This window comes from Triplophysa dalaica, chromosome 2 (genome assembly GCF_015846415.1).
Source record: "Triplophysa dalaica isolate WHDGS20190420 chromosome 2, ASM1584641v1, whole genome shotgun sequence".
NCBI lineage: Eukaryota > Metazoa > Chordata > Actinopteri > Cypriniformes > Nemacheilidae > Triplophysa > Triplophysa dalaica.
The window spans coordinates 17,450,647-17,465,111 of record NC_079543.1 but is presented as its reverse complement, the minus strand read 5'-3'; the positions used below and the strand labels follow the sequence as shown (position 1 = coordinate 17,465,111).

Genomic DNA, 14,465 nt, shown 5'->3' with positions numbered 1-14,465 from the left:
GTGTTTTTGTCTCGTTATTATTTACTATCTATATCTCCTAGTGTTCTCTGGCGCTCCGGATCTCCGCTTTTCACACTACCAGCACCTCTTCTTTAAAGTACATCAGAGGCATCTGGATTCTACCGGCGGGTCGAGACTCCTCCCCGCTGAGTGTTCACCCTGGAGGACTCAAGAGATCCAATTCGGATTATCCTCGAATTCTTACCGTGAGTGTCGGTGGGTAGAGGCTTCTCCCCACACACTCACGAAGAGACTCAGATCTTCATTCTCCTCTAACATTGTTTGTGAACTGTACAAGAATAAACAGATTTCCTGCATTTGAGTCTCCGACCCTCTTTTTCCCCTACAAGTCATGACAGTGGGACCTGCAGTCATGGGTTTTTACCAAGTTTGGATTTTAGGGGTTGTAAATCTGGCTAAACCATAGCTGCTACCTCACTAGTGGTTTTGAAAGCCCTTGTCATGGCCCTGGAACCCTACATGGGCAAACATTAGTTTAATAACTTTATCATTGAGTGTTACTCTGTGTCTGTTTTCCAAGGTCCAACAAGTCTTTACTTCCATTTCTTACAAATAATTATTCATTTGGTTTAGTTTTGTCATGTAAAATGTAGAATAAAGTGTGAAAAGACATTTAAGCAATATATTGTGCCAGTAATAAATATTTTTTTGCAGGGACAAAATGGGAAGCAAGTTTCCCCCTCGCTATCTTGCTTTAAAAGAGCATTTACGAATGTTGTATGTACATTTCAAATGCAAAATACACTTTTGAAAGAAAGAATTGTATGTTAAACGTATATTGTATGTTTTTTATTGTATGTCTCCGACCTGCATCAGGTATAAGACAAAGTTAAGTAACACAGTACAAACTTTCAATTACTGCAAATAATTGTATGTAATGTAAATGAATAAAATATTAGTAGATGTATTTCATGGAAATTCTTAAAACTCACAGATAGATTTCTTTTTTACTTATTTAAGGTAATAAGGGAAATGTTTTATAGTGTGGTTGTTTTCTCAACAAAAGCCGGCTGGGCACACGTTCCATTATTAAGGTTACGGCATTTAAATATATGTCAGACATCAGCAATTAATAATAAAAAATCACGCCAGTTTAAGTCCATGTTCTATGTGTAATAAAAGTACTGGTTCAAGATTTGACTGGATAGTTCACTCATATTTGCAGTGCCAAAACAGTTTGACATCAAGCTCTCTTTATATGCTTTTCATTTAGTTTGACATATTGACTTATACTACAATTACTAAAATTATAAACAAAAAGGATTTCTTTGTGTAACACTGTCTGATAAAAAAATTATAAAATTCTTAATGGAGGAATATCATATCACACATGAACTCCATGTACAATAATAGTGCTTGATTTCTTAAATATACTGAATGTATATTAATTGAACCAATGCAGAAATTTTTTAAAACATTTGGTAAAATAAAATAAAAGGTGTGTTTCAATAAACCAAAACATAAAACATTAACATAATATAAGTGTGAACTGTTTTTTCCTAGTGCTTTGGTTAATAGCATTATTTCATTAAATAACTGTCCTAACAAACTAAAACACTCACAGCAGTGCATATTTTGTAATTATTAAAAAAAAATACTACACTTGAATCTCTACATCTTCTAAGACATCTCTGGGCAGTGTTGATATTTTTGTGTAGTGTCCCAACCCTGTTTCTGACACCACTGGAGAGGTACTGGGTGTTCTAACAGTAAGCAGTGACAGAGAGGGCGAGAAACTGGGAGTCTTTTCTAAAGGGGTCAATTCTGTTCTTCTACAGTGTAATAGGGTAGGTCCTTCATGTGGCATCCTTGGGGCTACAGGATGTATTCCTGGATGGGCAACTGTTGTGATGAGAGGCGGTGGGTGAAGGAGGCTGTGAGACTCTTGTTCACTGTCACTATACCTAATATCTTCATCTGGAAGCATGCCAATGTCTGTAAAAACAGCAGCCAAAGATTGGAAGCGTGGCTGCCAGCTAAAAAAGTAGTCCCCATCATAGCTGCCACATAGTTGATCCTCGGAGTTAATCAGATTAGCAAGAGAGCCCTCAACTGAACCCTGGTCACCAGGCATGGACATGCATCTTTTCATCACCTGCTCCATGTCCCTCATGTTGACCACCTGAGCTAGCATCCCCTCACCTCCACCTTCTTCCTTGAAATTGTGGAGACTCTCTGAACTAGACATGTCCACTATTTGTACTATTCCCATATTGGCACAAGAAGGCAGATCTTTATTTGAAGAGCGATAACAGCGCTGTCCTGAGCCCTTGTGGATCCCTAAGTCTGAGACTCTTAATGGCTGTTGAGTTGTGTCTGTTCCAAGAGGTTTGAAGGATGGAAATTTGTTGATGATCTTGATTTCTTGATCCTCAGTAGTCTCATCCTCTGCAGATCCTCTTCCACTTGAGTCAGAGTTCCTCAATGGGTTCGCATGATCAGTTTTTGTCCACATGTCTAATGGTGCTTGTAAATCTTGGAGGTTAATATTGTCTATGTTGCAGTGAAGACGGCCACCTATCCTACCAAAAGTGTCCGTCTCGTGGCTGAGGTTAGCAGTAACATAGGCTGTCTTCTTGACCGACCTCTCTTTGGATTTGTACCTAATGACAAGTGCAATGAAGCTTAACAAAAGTAGGAAGAATACAATTAATGACACAATGACACTGGTAGTCTGGACACGGAGAGCAGCCCTTGACAGTGCCTTTGCGGAATTGGATACATTCACAACTACGTGGCAAGTTGACGACCTGGAGTCCAGTTTGGGGCTGCTTGCCAAAACCATTAAGTTCTCTGTTGTGTCTTTAGAGATGGAACTTTGTCTCTGATACACTAGGTTTGAAATAAATAAACTGCCAGTTGTTTTATTGATATTAAAAAATGGGGATGGGTTGACCAAAGAGTATTCCACCAAGCCATCCAGACCCCCATCGCGATCCATGGCCATCAAGTAACCTATGCTTTGGCCAACCTTGGCATTAACTGGCAAAGAGAAATGGTACACATTCTGAGTAAATATAGGGCTGAACTCATCAATGCCTGTAATATTAACCAGTACTCTCAAGGTTGCAACCTGATCTCCTTTGTCACGCACCTCTACCACAAAGCAAAATTCACTCCCTCTTTCATAGTCAAACGTCTGTTTTGTGTAGATGTCTCCAGTAAGTGCATTAATAGCAAACGCTTCATTTTTGTCCGGGGCTGTACTATCATAGTCTGTGAAACAGGGGGTTATGATGGAATAGGTCAGTAGTCCAAAGTTTCCTGCATCTTCATCGACAGCATGTACTGTGCACACGGGGCTAAAAGCCGGTAGGTTTTCAGCCACTGAGCAGTTGATAGTAGGGAACACGAAGAATGGGGAATTGTCATTCACATCCAGTACTAATATGTATACACAAGCAAAAGACACCTTTCTGTCACTTGGTGCCCCGTCATCTGAGGCTTGGATTATTAGGGTCAATTTAATGTCCTCTTCATAGTCAAGTGTCCCAATAACATCAATAACACCTGTTGTAGGATCTAGTCTGATCAGGCCCTTGCTGTTACCGGAGATGATGTCGTATTTTACTGTGCCATTGTTCCCTAGATCAGGATCATGAGCAGAGACATGGATAAGAACAGTGCCAAGGGGGCTGTTCTCATTGACCTGCGCATAGTACTCTGTACTGCTAAAAACAGGCGCATGGTCATTAATATCAAGCACATTGACTGTCACAACAGTTGAGCTGTTCAGCGGAGGCGTTCCCCTGTCTCGTACCATCAAAGTTAAGGAGTAAGTGTCAGCGATCTCTCTATCCAGACTATCACAAAGCACCACCTGGCCAATATATTGTCTATGGGCTTCTATGGTCTGAATGCTAACAGCATCTAGGCAAAAGCACCTTTCGTCATTTCCACCCACAATTGCATACTCCAAATAAGTGTTTTCATTTGAATAGTCCTTGTCTTCTGCTGACAGAATGAGGAGAGTGCTTCCAACAGACACATCCTCAGGAACATTAATGTGATATGAGTTCTGTGTAAAGTAAGGGGAGTGATCATTAGAGTCTGTCACCTCGACGTCCAGAGAAGTGACAGTAAATAGGCTTGGGTCACCACTGTCCCGTGCTTCCACCAGAAGCCGCAGCATGTTTCCATTTGCAATATACTTCAGAGGCTTGTTTGTATACACTGAACCTGCAGACATTAGAAAATTCATTCCAATCTGTTACTGATCAATAGGTAGACTAATGGCACATTGCATCAGTACAGCATGGTGTCTTATGTCTTCTTTTAAAGCATTACATCCAACCTTTTTGTTGATACTGTAGATTTTATTGAATATGTTTGTGACTAATTGTTATGTTTGTATCTGTCGTAAACGTTTTTTAAAGGGATAGTTTACCCAATTCTTACATTTACTCACCCTTATGTTGTGTCATTTGTTTTGCACAACTAAAAAGAAGATATTTAGAAGAATATTGGCCGAGAAACCACATAGGCTGCCATTAACTTAAATTTTATGGCCACAAAACCACAGAGACATTTCTCAAAATATCTTCCTTCGTGATCCACAGAATAAATGTAAAGCATTGGACTAACATAAGGATGACTAAATTAGTTTCTTATCTGCAGTATTTCTTGACCATAAGTCAAAAAGTTATATCAACTCTGATAAAAATCTTGTTTTCTTTAAAGTATTGAGAGGGAAGATGTGTTAGTTGCTTAAGTGAGATACAGTGACTTGTAAGCATACTGTGTGCATTACCGTTTTCTGCATCGATGTAGAAGCCTTTCATTGGGGAGAAAAGAAGCCTATAAGAAACTTTTCCATTTAGGTCAGAGTCTCTATCAGTTGCTGATACAGTCCCAACATACGAGTGTGCAGGTGTCCACTCTGGCAACACAACCTTGATGGTAATAATAGTCAGACAGCAAATAATTTACAACTTACATTTAGCAGACGCTTTTATCCAAAGCGACTTGCAACAGTAATAATGAAAATATATAATAATAGAATGTGTATACTGTCAAAATTTACTCTTACACTTGTATGTAATGTTAAAATGAAACCAGTTTTTTTGTGAATTATGGCCGTATTATACAATTCTATGCACACACACATTAATACCTGATAAGACTCCTGAGAAAAGACTGGGGGGTTATCATTGACATCCAGCACATGTATGGAGAGTTCAGCCACTGTTGGATGGACAGAGTCTGATGCTTCCACTCTCAGTATATAGTCTGTTTGATTCTCATAGTCCAGTCTTTTAGTCGTGGTAATCACTCCTGTGTACTGGTCAATTGCAAAGCTTGCCTCATCCATCTCTATAAATCTGTATGTTGCTGCAGGACTAAGGTCAACATCATTTGCAATCACTTGAGTGACAATAAAACCAACAGGAAGATCTAAGGAGACAGCAAATAAGAAATACTCTCAGTATGTTGTTCATTAAACATTTGACATATTATTATAAACCAAACAATCATTCAACAGTTTGGGCAATGGGAAGTAGAAAGGATAATGTGTCATTACAGAAAGAGTGGGGGAGGCTTTAGTGTTGAGTGCCCACCAAAGCCTTTTTGCTCGAGAGAAGCATACTTTTACAGTTGTTCACAATGGGAACGTAACGTTTTTCTTAACCAGCTACGGATGTTTAAAAAAAAAATTGCAAACGTTAAAGAGTAACATTAGATCATGAAAATTACATTTCATGCAGTCTGTTATGTCCCCGGATGTTTCTTCATCAGACTAGGCCTCAAACTGGTAAGGTAAAATCCCTGCCTTCTCTATCAATACACTGTACACAATATTCAACCACCTGTAAACTGTAATCCTGTAATGATGATAGAGTTTCCTTTTGCGGCACATCATTTGACCAATCACATGACACTAGGCTAACAGATAGGAGGGGATTAGACGGATTAATCGCGCAACAAATCATTTGAGAGTCAGTCAAGAAGTAAGGTAAGAATAATTACCTATTATTACTGCATAATAGTGTTTTTACACCTTCTATGTACATTAACTTGGTATTGGACACTCCATAAACCAAAGTAGGACCTTAAAAATCATATGCTACTTACTCTTTAATATATCTACCTCTGAGTAAACATATACTATGTACAAGATAAAATCTTGAAGCTCCAAAAATATTAATATCATAACAATTCTCGGAGCGTTTAGCATGTTAGTGTAAATAACATATAAATCTATTTGGTTTACGCAGAATAGATATGCTACTCTGATGCGGCGGAGCAAGTACAGAGACTTGCTACTGCCAATACATCCTCAACATGCTGCTGTGTGCATTTAAGGAATGCTGCTGCTGCACATATAACATATACGAATAACACTCGTATAGAATACACGATCACCTCCTAGCAGATCTAAACAGGTGGAGCTGGGGAAGGAGGATGGTTTCTGAAGTGCGCTGCACTGCCACGACTGCGCCATCTAGAGATTCATGCCAGATCTTTTCATTAATATTTATTGATTAAACAATCTACTTGCTAAAACTAATAATAGAGTACTTCGGCAGATATTTCATATAATTTGATGCAAAGTATCTGGACTGAAAAAGTCAAAGCTTCTTGCTTCTGGATGATTTTAAATATACAAACTGGTCAATTTATTTTGTGAAAGTGAATCGATTTACAGACTGCTGTATAAAATTTGTTTACTTCTTTCAAGTTCCTGTCCTGATTATTTACACCTGCCCTCTGTTCTGCCACATTAGTCTGTGTGTTTTTATGGTCTTCTTTTGATCTTGAATGTGCATTTATCATTGTGAATGGTCTATTTAAATTTTAACATTCAAATTTGCTTGATTTATGCTATTAGATATTCAGATGGAACTCACAACTTCCTCCTATGTGTTCACCTTGTTGGGTAAAATAAAACAATATTTACGGCTGGAAACAAATTTTATAAAACGCTAAATAAATCTCTCAGGTTACATGTTAACCCGGTGACACTGCATCATTTCTGTTGCAACACGGGAATTCGTAAAATTGTCACGAACCGTAATCTATTAATTTTTGTTTATCAACACGAATATCCCCCTTTTTTCGTGTCAGTCAGCACGCAATTTTTGCGTGTCACCCAGCACAACTTCCCATCAAAAGTACTTTAATACACGATATCTTTCATATGTATAAATATATATCAACGCAATCTGGTGGGAATTCATACCTATTTTACCAAGGGGCTCATTCGTGTGAATTCCTATTTCCTATAATCTTATTCGTATGTTTTGTAATGATATGACTTTTCCCCTGTGACGTTAGGTATAGGGACGGAGTTAGGGGAGACATTTATCATTGCTTTGCCACCTTGTGAAACTAGCATTTTTAGCTAAATTAGCCTTTAGTGATTTTAGGGTTTGAGGTGTTGTTTAGCAAACGCCTTAAGTATTTGTGACTTCTTTTGATATCAATTAACGAATTAATAGATTTAAATTTTGTGACAATTTCACGAATTCCCGTGAGACTGGGTTGTCTGTTGAGACAGTTATGTTTCCACGTGAGCCTGGTTTGACACGACACAATTACAAACCCTTCTCGGGTCGGAATTTTCGTCACGGTTGTCTAATTGTGCTGAATCATGCTTATCAGTGTGCACAGAGGCGTTATAGCTCAGTCTCATTTGTTACCAAAGCAGCGTGTGACGCTTTTGTGTTTACGTTCTAAAAACGTCTGTTACCAGCCCTGTGGTGGAAAATGAAACCATCTACATACTGGCTGTCATGGATCGGCACGGAGTGGAAAGGTTAAGCAACGAGAACAATTCGGCGCAATGGTGGCCAAAGCGCTATGTTTTCGCTATGTACAATGTGCATAAGGAAGGAAGTTACATAGAGCAGAACAACAAAGTGCAGTGTAGTTGTGCACTATAGATGTGCACTGTAAGGTACTGGAAGCTGTTCACTCTCACTACTGGAGTCCCACTGCTCTTGAGTAGGGTGAACATCCATTGCTGCCTCCTCAACAACTAGCTTCATGGTTTTGTTTACATTTAGAGGGAGAGAATTGACTGGCACCGTGATGCCAGTTACTCCAGCTCACAAAGTGAGGAGCCAACACCTAATCACATTCAATGTCCCTAGTACTGCGAAATGCCACCAGCATGCTTAAAAACCAGGATTAGTTTCAAAGCGGGATGATACAAAGGGATGATACAAAGTCACTATTAAAGTCACTACTATTGTATTATCTAAATAAGTTGCTTACTTTCTGCAATGGTCACTTGTTCCATGTACGGTATCGTAGGGCTATTATCATTGACATCTACAACCTGGACACGGACAGTGCAGGTGCCTGTAAGGGGGGGACTTCCCATGTCTATGGCCTGAAGAATTAACCTGTAATTAAAATAAAATTACTTTTAAACACTGAAACATAAAACAGACATGCTTCCTCGCTGTCTGTTTAAATATCAGAATTCCTTTATATTTTTACACTACGTTAGCATAAAAATAATTGAATTTCTATAACTGCTCAATAAACGACTTCTTTCAACATATACTTTTTAACTACATAATTCTGTGAAAGGACAGAAAGCAAAGAAGGTATGTCATACTTGTATGAGGGAACAATCTCTCTGTCCAGTACTGTATTGGTGGCAAGAATCCCACGAACAGAGTCGATGACGAAGGCATTATTATGGTTCCCATCCATAATGAAATAACTAATCTGTCCATTTGCAGCACTATCAGAATCTGTGGCTAACACCTATAAAATAACATAAATAAAATGGTGATTGAGTTGTATTTGGGTGTACATCTGTTTTCAGCGTTTAATAAAAAGTTTTTTCAATATCAATCAGGTAAATTTGTTCAAGATAAACATGTTTTTATACAATGTCATAGATTTTACTTCTTTACTACATTTTTCTTTAACCAAAAAGGGGGAAAAACAAACATCACATTCTTTCATAAATGTGATTTAATGTAAAAGACAAATACCATATAGGGGTATGTCTATGTTGCTTGTAATTGAGGTGAAGTAAACATATCTATCTATTTAAAAAAATGTTTATGGCTTCTAGAACTGCAAACATTGGCTGAGTGTTAAACCATACAAGTGTTAAATAAACCGACAAACATACAAAATGTGTTTTTATTTAATTACAATTGCCACATCACTACAAAACTCTGACTTAAAACATTTTGATACAAAGTTTCAAAACAAAAATATTTTTTGTTAGTGCAAGATTATAATGTTAAAGGGATACTTCACCCATAATTCTGTAATTTACTCTTATTCGAGTTGTACCAAATCTGTATACATTTCTTTGTTCTGATCAGACGATATTTGGAAAAATGCTTATTCCCAAAAAGATTTTGTCCCCCATTTACTGCCATACTAGAAAAAAATACAATGGCAGTCAAAAGTGCCCAAGAACTGTTTTGTCCTGACAATTATACCGATTTGTGTCATGAAACACTAGGAGAAGAACCCAATCGCGAAGCAGCAGCAGTGAAGGGGTTTTAACAGATATTTATTAACTAAAAAGACACTACACAAAAAGGCAAAACCAAAACCCATTGGGGGAAAACAAGACACTTGACATAAACTACACTGAACTTTCTTGGCTCGAGAATTACAGGCATGAACAAAGATCCTGAATCAGAGACATGGGAGACTAATGAGACGAAACAAGCTGCACAGGACAAGAAATGAGAAGGCAATTTGAGGGTAGACTAACAAAAGAAAATGACAAGAACCAGGTGATGAAGATTAAACACTGTAGGAAAGCTAACTAGGAAACAAGATGGCAGGAACAGAGACGACGACCGGAGAGAGAGTATAGAAGACAGAGAGAGTCAAAATCTCTCTCCACATAAAACCTAAGGCTATGCCATGACTGGGCCGCAAGACCAAGAATAAACATGACATGATGGCGGAATCATGGGAAGATTTGGAACTCCTCGAAGGTGAGTAAATGATGACAGAATTTTCCATTTTGGGTGAAGTATCCCTTTAAAGCACAATTACCAAATAAAAAAGGCATGGATAAACAAAAGCTTAAGATCTTTACCTGCATAACAAATGTGTTGTGAATTTGTCCCTCCCAAACAGCTGATCTGTAGTAGCTTTGCTTGAACACTGGTGCATTGTCATTGACATCCTGCATAGTGATGGTCACTCTGGCATAAGCTGTCTGGTGTCCATTATCAGCCAGAACCACAAGATAAATTGTATGCTCTACCTCGAAGTCCAGTAGTCTTTGTTCCCTAACTGTGATATCTCCTGTCAGAGCGAAAGAGTGAATTCAACTGTTGTATTATCTCTCTGTTAGTACGACTGCCCTTTTTGATTAAGAGAAACGAGTAAGAAAAAATTCCAATGCCACTAGACCACAAAGAAAAGGATGTTTATACTTTATACTACAAAGCATGATATTGTTTATTTTTCTATAACCACTATTTGTTACTTTTACTTAGTAAAATTTTGAGTGCCACAGGGACTTAATCAACCCATTCTTAAAAGGGATTTGAACAAGTAATAGTTCACCCAAAGATGTAAATTTTGCCGTCATTTGCTCAACCTCTGTGTGGCTTTCTTTCTTCTGCAGTACAACACAGAATATACGTTGTTTGGTTACCAACATTCTTAAAATATCTTCTGTTGTGTTCTGCAGAACAAAAAAACCATACAGATTTAAAAATGACTAGAGGGTAAGTACATGATAACAGAATTTCCATTTTTAGGTGAACTATCCTTTTAAGAGTTTTATAAAATTTTAATAGAAATTCTCACCTGTACTCAGGTTTATAGTAAAGGCTTCATTCTCATTGCCACTGAAGATACTGTACTTGATAGTTGCATCTTCTGCTGTCTGGTCATGAGCTAAAACATTTGCCACCCAAGAGCCTTACAAATGAAAACACATTAAGTCATAACCAAGACTACAAATACATTGTCAAACACAGACCATTAAAATCCCTTGTGAAACTAAACCGACAATAATGAGACCGTGTTTCTCAAAGCCCACCTGTCTTGCTGTTCTCCAAGATGGTGACTTCATAGAGCTCTTCTGTAAACTGCAACTGTGCTTTATCTCCGTTCAGCTGAACAAGCAACAGACAATTGGAGGTGAGAGAAGGTCTACCCAGATCCTTAGCTTGCACACGGAGGAGGTGTGTTCCTGAAACCCCATTCCTCAAGGGAGCTTTCAACCTCACAGCTCCAGAAATCCTGTCAACCTGAAACAGCTCATCTTCTTCTGCTAAACTAAACACCACCTTCCCATTGTCCCCTTGGTCTGGATCCCGGGCTACAACAGTTAATATGGGCTGATGGAGATGTGTGCTCATGGAAGCCACTGACACCCTCATGTTGTCCTCAAAACATGACGGTGGGTTGTCATTAATATCTTCTACTTGTATCGTTACTATAGCGACTGAGCTGCGTGGGCCCTGCCTGCAGCCGTCTGTAGCTACAGCACGAAAAACATGCTGAGAACGTGTTTCGCGGTCCAGAGGTCTCGCCAGTCGTATCACGCCAGTGGAGCCATCAACATGAAAGTTTCCAGAATTCTCCTCCACCAAAGAGTATGTGACTATACCATTGAACCCCTCGTCTGCATCCCGTGCAATGAGATGTATGATCTCAGAACCAACAGGAAGATCCTCTCTAAGGGTGGCACGGTAAGTTTTCCGTGTGAATGTGGGGCTGTTGTCGTTTTCATCGGAGAGGGTAATGTGCAGGAGTGCCGTAGAGTTCAGGGGTGGATGCCCACTGTCAGATGCAGTGATAAGGAGGGTGTAGTTTGATTGTTCCTCCCGGTCCAAGACTCTAGTGGTGTTTATTGCCCCAGTTACACTATCAATACTAAAATATTTGTTTGCATTTTCTAACAACAGATGATAAAAAAGAGAAAAAATGGTGATTTAAAAGGATTAATACATGATAAGTAAAACTTTACTTTAGTGATGCTGTTTTACGCACTACTATATCAAAGACAAATGTCAAATCAGTAAAGGCCTATGTGATAAAGAGATACTTCACCCAAAAATTAAAATTCTGTCATCATTTACTTACCCTCAGGTTGTTCGAAATCTATATACATTTCCTTGTTCTGATGAACACATAGAAAGACATTTGGAAGAATGATTGTAACCAGACAGTTCTTGGCCACCATTAACTACCATAGTAGGAAAAATTACAATGGTAGCCAAATGTGTCCAAGAAAGGTTTGCTTTCCTACATCCTTCAAAATATATTCTTTTGTGTTGAACATAGCAAAGAAATTTACAAAGAAGTGTTCATACTATGAAAGTCAATGGTGGCTAAGAACTGTTTGGCAGTGTTGGGCAAGCTACTTGGAAAATGTAGTGAGCGGTGCTAAAAGTTACTCAACATTAAATGAAGCTTTACTACAATAAAGCTACCACCCTGGGAAATCTAAACTACTTTTTAAAATTCTTATTTTTATTTTGAACCGACTTCTTTCCAAATATTATCTCAGTAATCAACAAAACTCTGTCAAAACAGATTTGCATTATTATTCAGAAACAAAGTTTTCAAGTAAGGGGCACATTTTGAAAGTTTTTTGAAAAGGTAATTTTTAGTAATGTTAGTGCATTGTCTTTTATAACTTATATTTACGGTACATTTAATCAATTTGTTCAACAAAGAAGTATAATGACATGTAGACAGTAAAATATTAGCAACATCAACAAAACCTGCAGAGGTTGCATCTGTGATGGCTTATTACAAAGAATATTTAATGCTGCTCAAATATGGCATAACTGTTAATACACCACTTGTATATGGTTGTGAGATATCAATTGCAAAAAGTACATTTTGAAAATATGAATAATAAAAAGGAAAAATAAGTGTTAGGCTGATTTGTCTTTAAATTGAAATTAGTCTAAGGAGCACAAGACATATCATAAATATATAACAGAAGGCACTCATTTCAACCAAAATCATTCATTGTAACTATAATATACGAGAATAAAAAGAAAACTATTAAAGAACATTTAACACCACCAAAACACACAATGACTTAAGGTTATACCTGAAAGAGTCTTGCTACTCAGCACAATAAATCTCGTGCTTACGTGTACGTAATCACCTGTTTATAAGCAAGCAACGTGACTGCAGCGCACTTCAAGGCTTTCATTCATCTGTGAATTATATAGACGCCTTTGATTGGCCAGTATATTCATATGCTCAACTGTGACTAGTTGTAATGCTCACCGCTGTAGCAGATCAAAATGTAATGTTTTAATCGACATTTGTTCGTTTTTTAGATTGTGACTGTCGTAGTAAATTTGAATATCTTGAATATCTTATATCTTGGATTTGGATGGCATTTTGTTCACCTTGGTGTCATTTTTCCATAGCCTTATTAATTTCCGAGTATGTAAACACAATGCATGTTAGGAACCTATCTCTCTAATCTGCTAATGGAGCCTAACGTTCACTTACACAATGAAAAGTTGTTCAGGAACCCTAAACCCAAGGCTTAAAAATTAAAATACAGTGCTTCATTTTTGTGTGTCCCGTGCAGCTGCGCTGGCTGCCGCCCGAAAAAACAAAAGCTTTGTTCAACGAGAAGTGAAATCACACCAATCACCATCAGTAGCAAATAAAATGTTGGAGTGGCACCAATCTGGCCAATTGGATGTCACTCAGTGTATCTGTGTATGCTGGTGGCATCACTTGCTGATCCATGATAAGTGATCCTTCTTTCGGATTTCTGATTTGTGGCTGAGGTTTGGAAATGCTTGGGGAAATGTATTTTTTGTGGATGCTACCGCACTACTTGATCAAAAAAGAGCTTCGCTACTAAAAATCTATTTGATTCAGAAAATAGCAACACTACCACCACACTACTGAGAAATGTAATCAAACTATGTTTAATTTTTGTTACAAGCATTCTTCCAAATATCTTTCTCGGTGTTCATCAGAACAAATAAATGTATACAGATTTGGAAGAGTAAACAAAGACTGAATTTTCATTTATGGGTGAACCATTCCTTTAAACTATAATTGAAAAATAAAATAAGTTAGTTGAACTTATTTACCTTCTATTAAGTACTGAATTGTTCCATTTCGTCCATTATCAATATCTGAGGCCTTGACATTGTGAATGACTCCAGGAGGCAAATTTTCTGGAATTATTATGTGCAAATCAGGCTGGAAAAATTGTGGAGTGTTGTCGTTGTCATCAAGAATAAAGCAGAAGACTGTGGCGGTGCTGGAGAGAGAGGGTGTGCCACTATCCTCTGCCTGAACTGTAAAAAAGCAAACAAATATGGAATGAGGTGGCCAGATTGATATTAGATGTGCTGAAACAAAGAAAAATTGATTTCCATTTGTTTTTCACAGTAATCATTCCAATACTAAATCTATTTTCATGTTATCCTAGCGATTCCCATTATTTTATTTGAGGAATAGTTCATAAGCAGTCAAACAATAAAATGTAAAACATCTGAGACCAA

The 14,465-nt window shown here is 37.9% G+C and overlaps 1 protein-coding gene across 1 annotated transcript in view; it reads right to left on the bottom strand.

Moving 5' to 3' along the window:
• Positions 1-933: 933 nt before the first annotated feature.
• dchs2 (dachsous cadherin-related 2) overlaps positions 934-14,465 on the bottom strand; it is a 31,971-nt gene continuing 18,439 nt past the window's right edge. The window contains exons 12-20 of the mRNA XM_056763497.1: positions 14,049-14,258; positions 11,006-11,866; positions 10,771-10,884; positions 10,049-10,260; positions 8,588-8,739; positions 8,239-8,369; positions 5,135-5,415; positions 4,772-4,913; positions 934-4,200 (exon numbers count right to left, since the gene is read on the bottom strand). Coding sequence (XP_056619475.1) covers positions 1,619-4,200; positions 4,772-4,913; positions 5,135-5,415; positions 8,239-8,369; positions 8,588-8,739; positions 10,049-10,260; positions 10,771-10,884; positions 11,006-11,866; positions 14,049-14,258 — 4,685 coding nt within the window. The 3' untranslated portion in view covers positions 934-1,618. The remainder of the gene's footprint in view (positions 4,201-4,771; positions 4,914-5,134; positions 5,416-8,238; positions 8,370-8,587; positions 8,740-10,048; positions 10,261-10,770; positions 10,885-11,005; positions 11,867-14,048; positions 14,259-14,465) is intronic.